This window comes from Lonchura striata, chromosome 3 (assembly GCF_046129695.1).
Source record: "Lonchura striata isolate bLonStr1 chromosome 3, bLonStr1.mat, whole genome shotgun sequence".
In the NCBI taxonomy this organism is placed as follows: Eukaryota; Metazoa; Chordata; class Aves; order Passeriformes; family Estrildidae; genus Lonchura; species Lonchura striata.
The window spans coordinates 33,762,100-33,775,425 of record NC_134605.1 but is presented as its reverse complement, the minus strand read 5'-3'; the positions used below and the strand labels follow the sequence as shown (position 1 = coordinate 33,775,425).

Here is a 13,326-nt window from a genome sequence, read left to right as displayed (position 1 = left end):
TCAAAAATAAAGGTTCTGTCTTTAGCATTTCTTCATCACATACTGATCGTAAAAGCAGCATACCTTTCCTGTTTGAGCGCATATTCCAGCATTTTGATTCTTCGCACTAGATCCTTCTTCAGATTTTCCTGTCCTTTCCTTTCACCTTGAAGAAAGGCAATCTGGGCCTGCAAAAGGAAGTGTTCAATTTAGAATCTGCTTGCTCAAAATTATTCAGCTTAGCTCTTAAGTGTGTCTGTGTGTCTTCCAAAGTTAATTTAATATTCATTTGTAGAGTTCAAAAGGAGTTGGCTTACTATGCTTCGTAAACATTAAACACTTAAAAAATCACTGCATAGGTACAGCTTCTAAATGGCATGCTCACTACAGATCAAAAAAAAAAGAAAAGAAAAAGATAATAAATAAAGCAATTTTGGTTTGTTTGACAGGGTTTGTTTTCTCTCTTGGATAAACATTCAATAAAGGATAAGAAATGGATAAAATAAGCATAGAAAAAGCCTTCAGCAGATAGAAGTATTTACCAACAATAATCAAGAGAAGATGATAAAGTATTTCTGCTCACTAACTGAAGTAGTGTATAATTAGGGTATAATTCTATAGATACATGACACTAGTAAAAAAACCTGATGTAAACCATGTTCAGCTAAAATAAGAACAAAAGAAAAATAAAACCCTGTTTGCAAAATACAGGGTTAAGTGTTCATTGTCATACTCACTAAAATAGGTTAAGGGAAGCTCTCCAGAAATACTGTAATTAAGAGAGGAAGAAAAGGAAAACAGGGAAAGGTATTTTGTTGAGGGAGACAAGGAGAGAAATGGTACATAAGTAAACAAAAGTAAAGCAGAAAATAGATAGCTAACCTCTATCAACTTCCAGCACAAGTATTCATTTGCCTGTGAAAAATCTCCTTTAAATAGAAAATTATGACAAACACAAGATATAAATTCCTAATCATAAAGGAAGAACTACCTGATTTTCTACCTAATGTTCAAATCAAGAGGCAAGTTCTTGTGCTTGCTCAACTCATAAATACATTTTTAGGCAAAAATACCCTACAGGCAGTGACCACATCATGCCTCAGTCTCACCTGCCATTTCCAGGATCAGAAGCTTTCTGCACCTCTACAGCTAAGTCTCCATGCATCTCATCTGTCTCTGAAGAAGCACAGCCAGGATAAATGGCAACTGGCCCACACCACCAGCTGTTGAGCATGACAACCTATAACCCTTTAATTTAAATAAACACCCAGGAAAGTCAGGGATTAAAAATGAGCAGGAATATCCTATCCTCACCTGTCACAACCTTGCAATCAGTCCTCAGATATTTTAGTTAATGGAGACAGTTGCTTCCAAAGAATCTGACTGCAGATTTTTACCCCAAGGTGAGAAAAAACAGAGTCTCTAAATGCCATTTTCTCTCCAGCAACTATAAAGGGAAGGCACTCAGTTGGACTTTGGTGACTAGGCAAGATTAATCTCACACCCAAAGCCTTTTGCTGGTGGCCAGCAATAGCAGCTGCTCTAAATATATCACACCAGCTGACATTATTTCATTGCTCAAGTACAGCCAGTAAATAGCATGACAGACACCTGAAGGATCCTTAACTGCCAGACACCAACTAGACCAGCCAGTTTATGACAAGAGAAAAACACTGGCTGCTCTCCAACTAAGTCACTCTTCACTTTCAACAGGGGAAATACATTTGAATTCCAAAAAAAAAAAGAAAAAAAAAAAAAAGTCAACAATCGAAAGATCTCTCACTCTGGCATCAACTACAATTGAATTCTAATTTTACGTCCAGGTTTAAAGAAGGGCAGGAAAAAGAAATGTTGATGCTGGAGTCAGCATTTCCTACCCCGAGGAATGTAATGTGTGAGAAGCATCTCAACTCGGTCAGCATCCCTCCCAAGAGGAGCATCTCAGGCACATAAAATTTAGTTTGCAGTAACTGTACAGACACACAGATTCTCACTCCATATCTCCACATAGGCCCGGCAGAACTAAACATGTGCTGTTCTTGTCACAAGGGAGAGAATATCAAAATGCACCTTTAAAAACAGAAATCATGATGTAAATATGTATTTGGCTGGGATGAAGATCATCCAATGCCATCAGGACACAAGCTGAAGTGATCTATTATGTGACCTGCTATCTGCAAGCAATTTCTAGCCAAGAATGAACTGACTGAACACACTGGAATGAAGCATTTTTACCCGGAAGGTTGGCAAACAACACAGCTCACACACTGCTATACTACAAAGGTCAAAGCAGCATTACTGTGCTAACAGTTGAGACTAAAGTCATCTTCCACTGGTAGCAGCCTAAACTAAACTAAAAAAATGCAACTTCTCAGTAGTTTTAACGGCTTCCTTTTGTAAGAGGGAGAGACATAAATGGATATGATTAAGAAATACTATATGACACCTCCTCCATGTGGACATCTTTTGTTGTCAGTAATACGTCCATGCTCTTAATGATGTCTTAGAACTTTCCTTTTTCCTAGATTTTCAAGAAATACTTGTGTTTCGTACTTAAAATGCCCACAGAAACAACAGAAGAATCCCTAGCCTGAGAGCCATTTCTCCAGCCCTACATAAGCTTATTGCTAGGATCCTTCAAGGTTAATAAATATAAAATTTACAGATAGGAAGTTATACTGGTACTTCCAGAAACTGAGAATAATTTTGCTCTCTCCTTGGAGTCTGCATGGCTTTTAGCATAGTTTGTTCATGCTTTTCTTCAGAGTAGCATGCCTAATACTCACTAGTTTTGAAGAATTCTGGCTCTGGAAATGAGAATACTTACATTTAGTCATTTTTATAACATAGAGAAATATTCCCTTTCTTATCCACAAGATGTTAGCAACCCTTATCCCTCATTTATACATATACTGAGTAATTACAATTACATCAGTCTCAGTGGACAATAAAAATCAGTTATACATGTAAGCTTAAATGTTATTTGAGAAATTCTTAATGAAAATATTCAGGTTTGATTATATTGCAAATAAGGACAGTATTAGACTAATAGCTGAAAATGTATATTAACAGTAATATACTAACAGTTCATATGTCTTAAGCAGATTTCATTCTTTAAAATTTCATTATTTTGGTAATTCACTGAAAATATGCAAAGGAACCTAAATGTTCATACTGTAAAACAAACACTTTGCAGATAAATGTAAACTGAATAAACAAGCACAATGAGTTTAAATATCTAAAATTACAAAATATGACATGTAGCAGTATTTTCACAGTCTCTAGAACAATACAGTGGCAACTGTAGGATCACTAGTTCCAATTAAAATACATAGACAACACCTGTCTAAACGTCTGTGCAAACATTGAATGTGCAGGAGGTCTGGGTTGAAACACAATGAAAATTATAAATGAACTGCACAACTACAGTTTTCTTATATGTCAGTCAAAAACGACAGAATTTTACCAATAGACTGAGACTCCACAGGCAACTTCCCATGGCTGCAGCTTTAACCCAAGTCAAATCTGGAGCCTGAGCTACACCTGAGGGAGTAGAAGAGCAAAGTAGATTTCCTTCCGCTTTGAGTAATCTTTGACACTGCTCTACACTTGTGTTTCGACCACTCCTGGGAAGGTTTGCCAAAAATTTCAAGAATCCACAAATATTCCCAACAAACAGGTTCTGTGACAACTGACCTTCTAGGTAGTAAGGTAAAAATGCATCAAGTTGTAATCCAGTCTTTGCAAACCTCAAAATTGCATATGGGGATTGTGCAAAACCTCATATTGTTCCTTGCTTTATGGGTGGGGCACATCGTCTCCACCATAAAGCACCCGGCCCCGCTGGCTCCACAGCAAGAAACAGGGCAGGATCCGCCTCGAGTTTATTCCAGGCTAAGTGCTACAAGTTACTGTATTCCAGCTCAACTGTCAAATTAAAATCAAGAGAGAAGGAGAAAACGAAACAAAACCAACAAAAAGCCAGAATCAAACCACACAAAAATAGCTGCCACAAAACCAGAGAACACTGGAAAAAGACATGCTTGGAACAGTCTATTTCAGCTGCAATTGTTGAGTCCAGTATTTTTTTTTTCAACTTCATCTCACCAAAATTTTTTGTATGACCAACTGCAACATAACCTAAAAGTATCATACACATCCAGTCTACATTACAGCACTGTAGATACCTTAACTATTCCACTTCTCTATTAAGAGGTTTTAAAAATAACATTCATTCTTATATTAAAAAAATTTTCAGAGACAACCACACTACTGTTCTACAAAATTCCCCTAAGGACTCTAATGCCACATTACTGTGAAGTAGACAACAAGGTGACACAACGTTTTAGGTAGCACTGCACTAAAAACAACTCTTTAAATGTTGTTAATTTTCTAATACAGGCTTAGCAGCTGTAACAACATAATTAAATAATGAAATCACATCTTATTAAATCCAGATTTTACCAATGTTTAAAAATTTACACTGAAATTTATAATACCTCAAATCAGCAACCACAACAAGCATGTTTAAAGTATATTCTATTTAAACATCTTTTTAGGCTTACACTTTGACACTACCTAAGAACAGAAGATTAAAAAAATACTCCTCTTATACAGGAAGTTTTAAAAAATAGGCATACTATGACTGCTAAACAACTGGTGGACATTTAGTATCAACTTCTATCGGTTTCTGATTTTACAGCTATTTCAATTAAAAGGCTTTTTTTTTTTCAATTCATACAACTCAAAAATTATAAAAAGCCTTTCTATTCCTCTCTAAAATATCTATAATAATATTTTAAAGTAAATCTCACTTCACATTTATGGGCATTTAAAGGTCAACAGACATCGTTTGACAAAGAGCTGCTTAAGACACACAATTCTCTACATAATGCTTCCATAATCCAACAACCAGATCTTCAGAGGTTGAGAGAAAGAGGACAAAAGAGGGGGGGAGGGGGGAACTGCAGGAAAATTATTGCAAAAAATATGCAGATAGCTAAAATAACTAAATACATTATAGAGATGAATCAATCTGGAACAGTTGTGCTAACCGGTCTACCAAGATCTGCCACAAGGATTCTGCAGGCTGCCAGGGTACTCAGTATTTTAGATTACAGCTGGCTCACTGAAGCACTACATATTTAAGTATATTTGTAAATAAGTGTAGGCATGCCCCAGGGGTGAGAAGAAAAGAGAGGGAAGGGGGAAGGGAAATATCAATGGTCTAGTACAACTAGGGAACAATTCTGAGAGGCACCATACTTCACATCACTACACACACCTACTAGCACTCTGCCAAGAGAGGCTAGGAAGCTTTTGTAATTCCTGCAGCCACTTAAGATAACAAAACTGAAGTGGGGCCACAGGCTGAAATGACTGGCAGGCACCAAGGCCTTTTTGACTTCCCGGAACACAGAAGGTAGTTCATCCCATTTATCCCTCACATGCTCTTGTTGGATGACAGCATCTCATGAGACCAATGCAGAGCAAGATCTGCTACTGGCACCTTATTTTTGTTGGACTTCTCAGAGATATCCTAAAACTAGCATCAAAGATAAACCCAGAAAAACCATCCAAAAGAAATCAAAGATTTAGTTTACAGTAAAAAAAAAACTATGGCTGAAAATACCATTTATTTATATTCTTTGGCTCTGTTTTTCAAACAATGTTTTCAAAGGGAAAACACTGTTTGAAAACTAATTTAGTATGACCGAAAAGCTCCTGAAAAATGATTCAGAATGTATTCACAATTTATACCTGGCAATACCTTGATTAGTAACTTAGGCATCTCAAAAACAGGAAGACTTATCTTTCTGTAGTTTGAAGTGTTTTACTACATATATCTCTGTTCAGATAGCCAGTCTTTTATCCTCTCTTCAGTGCTGCCTTTCAGTGTTTTAGTAATTTTAAGCATCAGAACAGTTGCTAAGCAATGTATAGTCAGCCTATTTAATCATTCTTCATAAGCAAAAATTTTCTTACCAGACATTTCTGTGGTACACGTACTTAAGTGGTGAACATTAACCTTTTTCAACACAAGAGCACGTGCCACATACACTGATAAAAGCACAAGAGCACAGCTTTTAATTCTACTACATAATTATATAAGCAACACTGCAACAGCATGTCACAAAATAATCACATATTATCAGCTGGAGTCCAAATTGAAAATGCTCAAATTCCTTTCCACTTGCTGTACAAGAACGGCAGAAATGCAGGGACAGCAGTCAGCACCAGGACTGATAAACACACTCATGGCCCACATTGAAATAGACAATGGGAGTTCACAGGCCGAATGAATCACTTTGGGGTATGGCAAGACAAGGGAGAAAAAAATCTGGAGGACATTTTTAGATTTGGCTTCAGTAACAAAAAGAGAAACGAACCAGACTTGACCACACAAGCATTTGCAGAGACAATGGGCACACTCCAGTTCCTGATTCCTACATCCAGGATCAGCTACTCCTTGTATTCAAGCATGCATGACCACTCTGAACTGACTTGGGCATCAAGTGAAACAAATACAAAGATAAGTGATTTTGTTCTTACCTCCTGATTACAAGCTAGGATACGAATATCATGCATGCCATTTTTGCTCCGATGCTTTTGCAATCCTGCCCTATGTGACTGCACTAAAGGGAAACATATTCCTGGCTAAGACCAGAAAAAATGCAGTCTTTCCTCACTGCAATCCTTACCTTCTTTATCACTGGGTTATTTTCAAAAACATTCAATAATAGTGAGCATATAGCAAACTTTTTTCAAATAGAAAAAGAACATCTGGATGAGTTCATCTACAAGTCCACACAGAACAGGTCATTCAGATAAAATGAACCTTTATTTTCACATTTCAGAGTATTCTTATTTCTAGTTTATTGTCTGCAAAGCTTGGATTCTGAGCACTCTGAAATTATTCCGAAGAACTCTTTCAGGTATCCAAGCATTTCTCAGCATTTAAAATTAAAACATAAGGATCCCTCATCTACTTCAGTATTTGCCACTTTTTAACTAAGAAATGTAGAAATGAGGACTTGACAAGGCTCACCACCCTTGTTAAACCAAATAGATCATCTAGCTTACTGACCAATACTTACTTTCTCACAAAACTGTTTACCGATAACACTTTTAGTTAAGGCTTGGTATTTGTACAGCCTTACTTCTTTTAGCATTAAATTAAGATGAACCAAAAGTCTCGGGCAATTCACATGATCTTCCCTGGGGAATTTTACACAGACCGTTCTAAAATTAGTAAATAAAGTTTCTGTGTCTACTGAAACGTCAATAAAGGCGAAGTTTTTATATTTGCAAGTTGTTGTTCAAGCAGTACCAAGTTACTTATCTCTGATGCAGTAACACTGCCATAAGCCAAGACCCTCAAAAGAAGGGCTACATTTTGAGTAAGATAGATATCAATTTAATTAAACATGTGCACTAATAAAGACACTTACGATGTTTCACCATATGCTAACCTGACACTAAAAAACAAAGTTTTCCAACTAGAACACAGTAATCTATTCCATTTTTGCTCAACCAAGAAAAACAGAAAGATGCCTTTTTCTTTTTGAAAGTATAACTTTCCATAAGAGTTTGAAAGGTTTAAAGACCACTTGGGGACAATGTAACATTGTAAAACTCTCAGTTCATACTACATCAATATTTACAGCACCATTTTCCTAAAGGATTTAGGCTACTTAAGAAACACATTTTCATTACACTAAAACTAAATTACACGTGTGACAGATATGAGAAGAATTGAAATATGTGATGTTAGAAATGGTCAGATCAATTATGGGAAAAAAAATCAAACTATAAAAACCAGGTATACACCTGCAAAAACACTGTCTTATCAGTTGGTACTTATATTCTACATCTACAAACTTCTGAATTGCTGAAAATCACTGAACATTTACTCTCACTGGTCCTCCTTGCTTAAGTAAAAGAAGTCATGACAGCGTATCAATTATTATATTGGAATTAGCTGGCAAACACACATAGAAGTAGAGGAGAACACAGTTTACTTCACGTGAATCTGTCAAATAGAAATTTTGCAAAAAAAATAAAACCTTATGAAAGAGAAGCTATCTGGTAGTCACCAAGGCCCATTTAGCATCATTTTTCCCAAATAAACACATCTCAGTATTGTGACTACCGCTTGTTTTCTTCTGTCTTTCTTTTTATTTATCTGATATATATAAAACAACAAAGTGAAATTATTCTTTTCTGCAGTAGAGATGCACGTTACGTTAATCACTGGTGATTCTTTTATACTGTCTGCCTTAAAAGAAAAAATATTTCATAGAAGACTTTTAAAGCACTTCTGCCAATTCATCTTTCACCGAGAATCTCAGAAATTTGACCTAAATTATCATACTTGAAAATTTTATACAAAACTTCTTCAAATTGCATTTATGTTTCCATTTTATTGATCAAACTGTATCTTTAGGACTTTTCCATTAACTTAATAACTGATTTCACCACCTCACTGCTCATTACTTTTTCTCTGAACAACATTTTCAGATTATCCAGCTATCAGAACAACTTCTAACTAGAAATTTAATCTAACAAGAGGACCGTTATCTAAAAGCCAACAAACTGTAAATATCAACAATTTCTGAATCAAGTAACAAATGTCCTAAACCACACTATAAATAGCCAAAGCCATCTGTCTGATTTACCCCTTCTCCTCTTTACTTTAACTTGTCTATCCAAGGACACAATTTTACCACGTAGCATGCCCGGTTTCATCACCTGCCTCTTGCAGCAGAAAAGCAGCATCAAGGAGCAAGATCCCCATCCGTGACCTACGTCCCAGTGAGCTGACATTACTAAACTGACTTCCATACCCCATCTCAAGTGCTTATCTATTTCTTCCACCGCATTCCTTCTATTACATACAGCTGTTTGCTATCTTAACCACATTTTATCTTGTTTCATTATCTCTTTCCCTATCATTTGGGTGGTGTTTTCTTGTTCTTTTGGCACTGTCTTACAAGGACTATTTTTAACAAAAGATGTAGAAACACAAGCACATTGTATCCACCCATTCTCTCTAATTTCCTTGCAAACCTTTTCAGAGGAAAGTTTACCCAGGAAAAATAATTTTCGTGTAATGCTATCAGGTCCCACCACTCGTATGGACTCTACTACTCCGAAGAAACAAGTTACTAGCTAGAGGAAATGAAAACTTCAGAAGCAAAGAGGACCAAAGCTAGAAAATTCCTTAGCAGGATGGGGGGCTGTCCATAAACACAGTTACAGCAGTTTGTTGCAATTTAGACCATTTGTGAAATGCGGAGAAATGCCAATATCTGCAAATCTGCACTTTTGCCAGAAAAATATTTGTCAAAAGCAAAACTTTCCACAGCAACATATGCATTGCTTGCAAAGACAACATCTCTAGCCAAAACAAAAGCCACACACACCTTCCAAACTCATCCAGCCTCACTGCTTGCTGGGACAAGAAGGTGCATTGGCAGCCTTGGCTCTGCAGGGTCCCAGGCCCCGGGGCAGAGCTCCCATTGCACCCCCCAGGGCTGACAGATGCTAATTAAAAGGGAAATAACATCCGAAAGAGACAGTCACTCCCAAGCAGTCAGAAGACCCAAGGTTAAGGCAAAACACCAATATGGGAGGCAGTACAACCCCTGACTTGCCTCAAGCAAAGATACAGATTTCAGTGCCCTGCACATGCATTTGATCAAATCCTCTGCTATTTTCGGATGGGCATGTCCAACATATAATGACAACTCTGAAATGCCTCTGTGTCAGTCCAGAAAAATGCAGAACAAAAAACCCCTGAAGTTTAAAACATGCAGAACAGGAAACCCTGTTTTGTCAACTCTCCCAAGCAGCTGCTAGAAGAACCTAAGAAAAGGAAAATCACTAATTTCTGAAAAGATATGAAAATACATTATAATGCCATAAAGCACTGTTTGCAAATACTTAAATGAGAATTAATAATGTTACTATTCATCCTAATTAATTACTTCACAGGGCATAATATAAGTCTATTATTAGGATAATTTTTCAATCTGCAGATGTCAAAATACTTTAAACAGAAAGCAAGCATTGAAAGTTAAATATATAATCAGCAAATAAGCATCAAGGGGAACCCCATATTAATCTGTTTTCATTCTTATGTGATATACACAGCTTACTAATTATGCTTACATAGATATAAATACTGAAGTCCTCTTTTGCCTTGAATAAGGAAGATTATATAAGAGGCAACAATAATTTCAAAAGGTTCAAGAAAAATAATTAGAAAATCAGAATAAGCATGAATATTTGCCAGGGGAATAAAAATACAGGCACTGATAGGGAAAAAAACCTTGGAAATGCAGTACTAGACCAATAACTAAGAACAGATTAAACTGCCTGGCCTGCTAACTCACATATATTATGAGCTTGTGTGTGTGTCTCCTGAACAAGTACCACAGAACACAACAGGAAGGTATTCTACCTGACCATCACATTTAGTTCCATGCAGTTAATTAGAAGGATAAGGAAAAGAGAAAATAAAAAGAAGCCCAGAGAGGAAGAAAAGGAAACATGGAAATCACAATGGGACTGACTTATGAGGAGTTTTTTGGAGAGAGGCTAGAGTGGAACTAACCAGCAACTACAGAGCAGAAGCCAAGCACAGTAACACTGTAATAAGGTAGTAAGTAATAATGTATCCCAAGTATTTCAGTATCATGGCTGGTAAGGAACCAGAGATAAAAGAAGTCTACCTCTTAGAAACAGATGAATTGAAGGAAAAAAATTACAGGATACCAAGACCACCATACTAAATAGGTCGTTTGCTCCACAGGCTCCCAAGAGTGGATGGATAATCTAGCACTGGAATTTGCACTGGATAAAAGTACAATGAGGAGTACTGCTTCTTTATCTTGGGAGAGAGAAACCATCCAACCTCAAATTTCCATTATTCTGTTAAACATTTCCAAATATACAGGCCAACAGAAGGCTTCAGAAGGAGCACAGACCAGGTCTTTAATTAACACTGCTCATGCTTCAGGTGTAAAATTTCTAAAAGCCACCCTGTAGTTGCTGAACCCATACCACAAACCTCTCACATGGATCCAAGTACATTCATCTGCAAATGGTCACAGCAGACGTTAACGCCTGATGTCTGTAGAGATAGCCAAGAATTTTGCACCTTCCTGAACATGACTCTGCAGCAGATAAATGCTGTTACAGCTCATGGCAATGCCAGCCACAGCTAATTATAACTTTATTGAGATGTTTTGGCAAGAGTCAAAGGCACTCAAGCAAACAACTTGTGATGGGGTTATCTGCCACTGATAATACATGACTTCTGCTAATAGTCTAAATACTCAATTTCTTTCCTCCTCTCTCATCTGTAACACCAAAATTTTGAGGGATACCTGGGGGAGAAGGAGGGATGTCATGCTGATGAAGAACACGATAAATATGCAGAGTGTTATTACTTTTAATATACTGACAAAATTTCCTAGGTCTGTAAAACAGATTTTTTTTCTCCAAAGCAATATTTGATATCTGAATCAGCTATGAATATATGTCAAGATATTTATGGGCCTCCACCAGATATACGACACATGAGGTTATTCCTATACATAGCTAAGCTAGTAACTTTCTACACAGTATTTACTGGATGTAGTGAATAGAAATATGATTCAGTTACTAACCAATTTCTCACTGAATCATGGAAGTTAAAATAAAAATTACTTTCTTGTTCTCATGACCACTTATTTTAAATTCCTACAAGGGAACTCTCATTAAAGAATGCCACACCTACCACTCTTCTCAGAGTGGTTGTTTGATGTTACTGTAGAAAGTAAAATTTAAAAGATGGAAAAATCAACCCAATAACCAAAAAAATAGAGAAGTGGTTTGCATTAGTAAACAGACTCAAGACTCTCTTGACAAAGACTGTACTTTCAAGGAAAGCCATAGAAAGAACAGATGGATAGGAAGAAAAAGACAAAGAAAAGAGATCTAAAAAAGAAACCCGTAGACACTTTTCCGTCTCAAACATGGCCAAACTAAAACCTAACAGTGGGTTGCTAGAAACATGGCCAGCGTTAACGTTTAACACAGGGATTTTCTTGTAAACAACACCAAAGAGGAACGAAGGCTGCATTATCGACTGTTATTGGTATCTGAGTATCTGAGAGCGACGGCTCTAGGCCAGCAGTTCACAAGTACTTCAACCACAAGATCACTATCAGTCCTTTCATGCATTAATGAGCATATCAGCCCCATCGCTTTTCAAACGAAAACGTGCCCCATAGTACCGAAGGGGACCCAGCCGGTCCCACGGGCCCGGCCCCCGTGCGGGTGGGGCGACACCGAGGGCAACCGCGGCACAAGCGGCGAAGCCGCGGCACAACGGGGGCGCGCAGCTTGCCGGGGGCAGATTTCAGCAGGGCTTCTGAAACTGGCGACACGCTGGGGCGGCCGACCCCGAGGGGCATCCGGAAAACTCAGTGGAGGAGGTGAGAGGGGCACAGCCGCAGGGGCCGCTCGCCGCCGGGCTGGGCCCGCTCCCCGCCGGGCCGCCGCCACGTCCCACCCGCGCCCGGCCGCGGCGGGGGGCGGCCGCCCTCGGGGCAGCGAAATAGCCCGGCCGGCCGCTCCCTCTCGGGGAAGACGACAAGCTGTGGCAGCGCCCAGGGCGGCCGCTCCCCCTCCAGCTACGCAGAGACGAGGGACACGGAGGGGGAGCGGCCGCCGGGGCCGGGCTGTGGGGGAGCAGAAGGTCGCAAGTGTTACCTGCAGCTCCGCCCGCTCCGCCTCCCACTCGGCGCGCTCCGCCTCGAAGCGGCCCCACTCGTGCTGCAGGAAATGCAGGATGCCCGGCACGCTGTATTGAGCCCGGGACGCCGAGAGCGGCGCGGCGGCTCCGGAGGCTGAGACTCCCCCTCCTCCGCCGCCTCCTCCTGCCGCCGCCGCCGCGGCCGCCGCTGCCGCCGCCTCGCCCGGCTCCAGCCCCGGTCCGCCCGCCGGCGGCGGCAGCAGGAGGGCGTTGTTATTGTTATTGTTGCTGAAGAAGACGCCGGGCCCCGCTTGCTCGTCCATGGCCGGGCCGGGTCCGCCTGGCTCGCCGCCGCCGCTCCCGCCGCGTCCCGGCAGCAGCAGCAGCAACAACCTGGGCGCGTCCCACCCGCCGTCACCGCCTGACAGCCGCCCCCGCCCGCTGCTACGGTGGCCCGTCGGGGACAGAGCCGGGGAGCGATTCGCCCCACCGCCTCGCGCGGCTTCCTGGGAATTGTAGTTCCGCTGGATGGCGGGGAGGCTCGCCGCCCTCTTCCCGCGACGTCCGTAATCCCAGGGATGGCGATCGGACGGCTGAGCTTC

At 39.9% G+C, this 13,326-nt stretch overlaps 1 protein-coding gene across 5 annotated transcripts in view; it reads right to left on the bottom strand.

Moving 5' to 3' along the window:
* STRN (striatin) overlaps positions 1-13,140 on the bottom strand; it is a 68,001-nt gene extending 54,861 nt beyond the window's left edge. For 4 of the 5 annotated variants that reach the window (XM_021528085.3, XM_021528086.3, XM_021528087.3 and 1 more), the window contains exons 1-2: positions 12,742-13,140; positions 64-167 (exon numbers count right to left, since the gene is read on the bottom strand). In XM_021528085.3, coding sequence (XP_021383760.1) covers positions 64-167; positions 12,742-13,047 — 410 coding nt within the window. In that variant the 5' untranslated portion in view covers positions 13,048-13,140. The remainder of the gene's footprint in view (positions 1-63; positions 168-12,741) is intronic. The other variant, XM_021528090.3, reaches the window with a different exon arrangement.
* Positions 13,141-13,326: the final 186 nt, after the last annotated feature.